Raw genomic sequence first — 5,208 nt, 5'->3', positions numbered from 1 at the left:
TCGCAAAGCCTCCGCGAGCCCGGCGAGAGCGACTGCGGCCCGGCGCTCGGCGGGAAAAGCAGAGCCCCTCCGAGCAGAGCGGTGCGGCGGGACCACGGCGAGGCAACCGCTGTATCTGATGGGCCTCGGTCCAAAGGACAGCGTATCCTAATACCACACAGTATGAGCTCAGAAACGCTCGGCTCCGTCCGCGGCGCTCATCCGGGTATGGGGAACGTGTGAGAACAGAGCCCGGGATGTCCTGTTGCGGCCAGGCATGAATACGCCGCTGAAGAGAAAGTAGCCAAGCATGAAGTCTGCAAGCAATAAAAAGAGCAGCTCTGCAGACAATAGGCAGCGGCTCCGTCCTCGGTCCGGAGCTGGCTCGGACCCCCTCTAACCCGGAGCGATTAACCCTTACGGACGCGCTGCCGCGGGGGCGGTTGCTCACCGGGCTGTCGCACAAGGCAGCGGCCAACCCGCTAGCGACCACCGCACATTGCTCCTTGCCTGGGTTCGGCCCGGGTGATGCCRCGAGACGGACGCAGGGGCGCGAGGAGGGAAACCGCGCGTCACCCCGGCACGTGCCCGGCGCCTCCGGGGCTATCGGCCGAGCTGCCCCAATGCGTCGCCTCGGCCGGYGYCCCCAGCCCGGCCGCGGCTCCGGAGCAGTCGGCTCCGCGCTGTACGGCACCTAGCACGGCTCGGGACTCGCGGGTGCTCACGCCGTCGCAGCGGCCCGCGACAAGGCCGCGCGTTGCGGAGCCCGGCCGGCTCCAAGCCCGGCTTCCCCGACGGAGCCCTCTCATCCGCCCGGCCCCGAGGTCACCTCCCCGGTCCTCCCGCCCTGGTGTCCCACGGTGGTGTTGGGGGGGGGGGGGCGCGAAACGCCCTTGATATGTCTGCGGCTGTTATTTTTGGCGGCCGCTGTATTTTGATTCTCCATAAACACAACACGGACGCCCAGCCAGACGCAACAGCAACCAGCGCGGGGGAACCGGCTCCCACTCCGGCCGCGCGAGGGGTTATTAACCCGTCGCGGCCCGCCGGCCGGCCAGCCGGGGGGACCACCCCGCCCCGGCCCTGCCACCACCCTCTCCGCCTGCGCCGGAAAAGCGGCGGAGCACCAAGCCTCTGCCGCTGGCGGGAGCGGGGCCGGTGCGTGCGAGGGTGCCAGCCGCCGTCCCCAGCAGCTGGCACGCCGCCGCGGCTGGGCGTGCGAGCYGGCCGCGCACGGGGAGCGTGTGGGTGTGCGCCGGGGACCGTGGCCCCGCGTCCCCGTCCCCCCCCCCCGGCCATGCATGCGCTCGCAGCCCGCGCGCTGAGTGTTTACATCCTGTCTCCTCCGTGTGTTTATAAATGCATCCGCACACGGGAGACTCCAGCGCGGCCGTAATTAGCTGGGCCTGGATTTCCCATCCGGCTCCAGGCGAACACCCCCACCGGAGATGGGGGCGCAGGCCCCTAATCCCAACCAGACCCGTCCGCCCTGGCGCAGCGGCCTCCCAAGCCCCACGCAGGCGTCCCGCCGAGCACGGCGCTGCCGGGGGGTCGGCACCCGGCACCGGACCCGGGCGCGCGCGGAGCCCGTGAGCACCGGCTGCTACCCGCAAGCCCGTGCAGGGCATCTCGCCTCGCTTCGGGGGCCTCGGCGGCGGTCGGCGAAGCATCCGCCGGGCACCCGCACTTAGGCGCAGCGAGATTTGTGGGATCTTTCATTAGACCAGCGGAAGGGGCAGGGAAAAGCCGGTGCCAAAYGCACGCCGGCCCCTGTCCGGGCTGCAGCGGAAACGGCCAAGCCCAGGCTGGCAGCGACGGCTGCCGGCTCCAAGTGGGGGCTGTGGGGTGCTGGTGGGGTGGATGGGACCTGTGCCGGGGTCAAGCTGGCATTGGCGCCCTTCCGAGGACAGGCAGCCTCGGCGGTGCTGCGGGGACGCTGCCCGGCTGGGATAGGCTTCGGACAGGCACGGATCCACCTGGCTGGCCGTGCTGGCTGGGGAGAGCCCCCTGTGCTGTTCGCAGCCCGGGGGAGCGGGGAGGGCTCTGCCGGCCGAGCCTCTTCTCCCGATGTCCTGGCCGAGTCAGGCACGTGTCACCCGCAGGCCTGGTGTCACCCAGGGGCCCCAGGATGTGGCACTACCGGGCCCGCGGCTTGCCGACACRAGCAGGGACAGCGGCGGCCCGGACGCCCCGTCCTGCATGGGTGCCCGCAGCCGGGAGCTAGCGCATCCCGACGCGCCTGCTGGGGCGTTTGCGTTGGCGAGCGCCGGCCGGGCGAGGGGACGGCGTGCGCCTGTGCGCGCCAGGCTGTGCCACGTGCGCGCGTGCCGGCTGGCACGGGGGTGCTGGCAGCGCTAACGTGGACGGGAGCCGCCTGCGCCGCGCGTGCCCCCGGGCGGCACGGGAGGAGGGAAGGGAGTTTGCCCGGCGGTCGGGGCAGGTACGAGCGGGGAAGGGGGTTGATTTATGAAGAAACGTGCCACTTAGCAGGGCATAAATCTTCCCCCAGCCCAGCCCTGTAAGCAGAGCCCTCCGCATTTCCCTTTGGAGGCTGCTCTCAAGCTGGGGCTAATGCAGCCCAGATGTGCGCGGGGACCGTGCCCTCGCACAGCCTGCTAAATAGGAGCCGGGGACAGCGGTTCCTGTCAGCAGCGAGCGTCCCCGAGCAGCGCGGGAGCCGAAAGGGCTCGGACGCTGCCGGGCCGCAGCGACCCTCCGGCGGGGAGCCGGGCCGGGCCGGCTGGAAGCGTGCGAGACACTTGCCCCTTCCCACTCCTCCCTCCGTACACTGCTCCGCTTCCTTCTGCCGTCTCCGCTCTCCCTCCTTCGTCCGCCCAGAGAYTTGCCTCGCACTGGACCGCGGGCCAAGAGCGGCCGCAGCCAGCGAGCGCGGAGCCGGCCGGCCGGCCAGCGAGCTCCTGCGGGGCCGGCGCACGGGCCAGGCGGCTCCCTGCCCTCGGACGGGGACACGGCGGCGGTGCCACGGCTCGCCGGCCACGTCTGCCCAGCCCTCGGCAGGCGGCCGGGAAGGGGGAGAGGAAGAGGGATAAAGAGCGAGGGGGAGAGAGGAGATGGAGCCGTTAGGTCTCCCGGCCTCGCTTTTCCGGTTCTCCACCGCTTTCCCCACTTTGCCCTTCCTGAGTCACTCCAGCACCTCGAGAGGTGGAACAAAAACCAGCGCAAACGTCGTGATTTTCCAAGCCCCGACTCCATCGAGGAGGGGAGCGCTCCTGGCCGTGGCCCTGCGCCGGCCTGGGGATCCTCTGCCGAGTGCGGCCGGGAGCGCCCACAGTTTGACCTTTTAAGGGTTGTTTTCCAACATTTTCCCCGTCCTTTCCACGCGAGGCAGCCCCGAACCCCGCGCTGCCGGCACGTCCCTCTCCGTGTCGCGGGGCCAGCCTGCCCTGCAAACCGCTCCGGCTCTGCTCCGGGCCCCCGCGGCGGCTCCGTCGCGGGTCCGGCCGCCGGGACCGGGCTAACAAAGCCGCCCAGCGCAGGCAGCCGGACCCCGGGGCCGCCGCCGCCGCCGCGGGGGGAGCCGGCCCCCTCCGCAGAGGGGCATTTCCCCGGCACCCCGAAACCAAGCTGCCGTGTCCGGGAAGAGCCGATCGCGGATCAGCAAACGCATTCCCTTGCACCGAGACAAGCCCCGAAACCAAACCATGGGCAGAAAAAATAACTCTTCCTGCCCCCAAATCCCAGTGACTTTCATTTTCCTCCCCTCTGTCAGTCCTGGATTTTAATTCTCCGTGCTAAGCAGCGTTTCCCTCCCTGGTAATCACAAACATGCATGGAAAAGAGGGAACGAGAGAAAGGGAAAAAAAACAGAGGGGGGGGGAAGTCTTAAATCAATCCCAAAGCCAGACAGACGTTTTAATCAAATCAAATTAAAATCAGCAGTGGCTCGGAAAAGAAAACCACGCCACGCACAGCCAGCCCCCCGCCCCTACCCCCGGCCCCTGCCAAAAGAGTCGAGCCGCTTGGTCTTACCTGAAATCTCCCCAGCAACATTTAGCATAGTAGAGTCAGGGTGTGGGGTTGGGGTGGGGGAAGGCAGGCGCAGAGGGGGCGAGAGGCGCCCAAACTTGGGGTTAGCTATTGCTCTAAGCCCCGAGCCCCAAGCGGACGGCGAAGCCTGCCTGCTCTCTTCTGCCCTGGCTCTCGCTCACGCGCTCTCGCTCGGGGTTTTTTTTTCCTCTCCCTATTTGTTTTGGTTTGTGTTTGCTTGGGTGTTAGGTGGAAAAAGCCGTCTGGGCTGTGTTTTTTTGGTGTGTGAGTGTGTGCACGGTTTGCACCACGCTCCGGCTCCCTCGCTCGCTGCCTTTCCCCCTTCCACCTCCCTTGATTTGCTCTTTTGATTGGTGTCCAGGAATGCAAGAATAAAAAAACGCGAGCTCGCATACACCCTCTCTCCAAGCTGCTGCCTCCTTTTTTTTTTTCTTTTTTTTTTTTTTTTTCGAAATTCAAGTGTTAAGCAGAACCAGGTTGCTTTCAAGAATGTATTTGATGCAATTGTACACAAGGGCAGGCTCCATTCATTTTCCTCCCTCTCCCCCAGCCTCCCCCCCCAGGGTCCCCAGCTTTGGGCAAAGGTAGGGAGGTGCTGAGCTAACTCCCGGCTCGGCTAAAAACTCCGGGGCAGAGGGAAAAAAGCGAAGGGAAGGGAGATCCCCCCAGCCCTGTCAGCCGGGGGCAGGAGGGGCAATTCGCCCCCACCCCACCCCCCGGACGCCGGCTCCTGCAAGGCTTTTGTTAGCGGCTTTGCTGGGGAAGGCGCTGGGGCGGAGGGGTGCCGGGAGGGGAAGGGATGCCGCGGGCGGGCGGGCGGCTGCGCCCCGGCGGAGGGGAGGCTGCGGGAGGCGCGGAGGTCTCCTACCTGCTCGGAAATCCATGTGGGGAAGCCCAAGCTACCCTCAGGACCAGCAGCCCTTGACGGTAGGTAGGTAGGTAGGTAGGTAGGTAGGTAGGTGTGTGGCTTAGCGCTGCCTCGCTCCGAGGGGGCTGCGCACAGTCTGCGGTCCTGTATTTTTGGCCAGGATTAATAATCCCATTTGCCAGTCCCACTCACTTCGGGTTTGGTGAGGGTTTGGGTTCGGTGAGGGTAGTCTCTAGCCCTCGCGTTTTTTTTTTTTTCCTCCTGACGTGTAAAGCCGTAACCACAAGCCGAGAGCCCGGTCCCCGAGGGGGGTCCGGCGAGGGAGAGGGGCGAGGTGGAGCAGATTGGCTCCT

The 5,208-nt window shown here is 66.7% G+C and overlaps 1 protein-coding gene across 2 annotated transcripts in view; it reads right to left on the bottom strand.

The window, feature by feature from the left end:
* The window catches only part of CLCF1 (cardiotrophin like cytokine factor 1), a 10,433-nt gene extending 5,562 nt beyond the window's left edge, over positions 1-4,871 (bottom strand). The window contains exon 1 of one of the 2 annotated variants that reach the window (XM_026067795.1): positions 4,856-4,871. In XM_026067795.1, the coding sequence (XP_025923580.1) occupies positions 4,856-4,871 (16 nt within the window). Of the gene's footprint in view, positions 1-3,969; positions 4,034-4,855 lie in introns of those variants that run through there. The other variant, XM_026067791.1, reaches the window with a different exon arrangement.
* Positions 4,872-5,208: the final 337 nt, after the last annotated feature.

The sequence above is a fragment of the Apteryx rowi genome, unplaced genomic scaffold, assembly GCF_003343035.1.
Source record: "Apteryx rowi isolate R43461 unplaced genomic scaffold, aptRow1 scaffold_1046, whole genome shotgun sequence".
Taxonomy (NCBI): Eukaryota; Metazoa; Chordata; class Aves; order Apterygiformes; family Apterygidae; genus Apteryx; species Apteryx rowi.
Note: the sequence above shows the minus strand (reverse complement) of the source record. Positions and strands in the feature narration are given on the sequence as shown.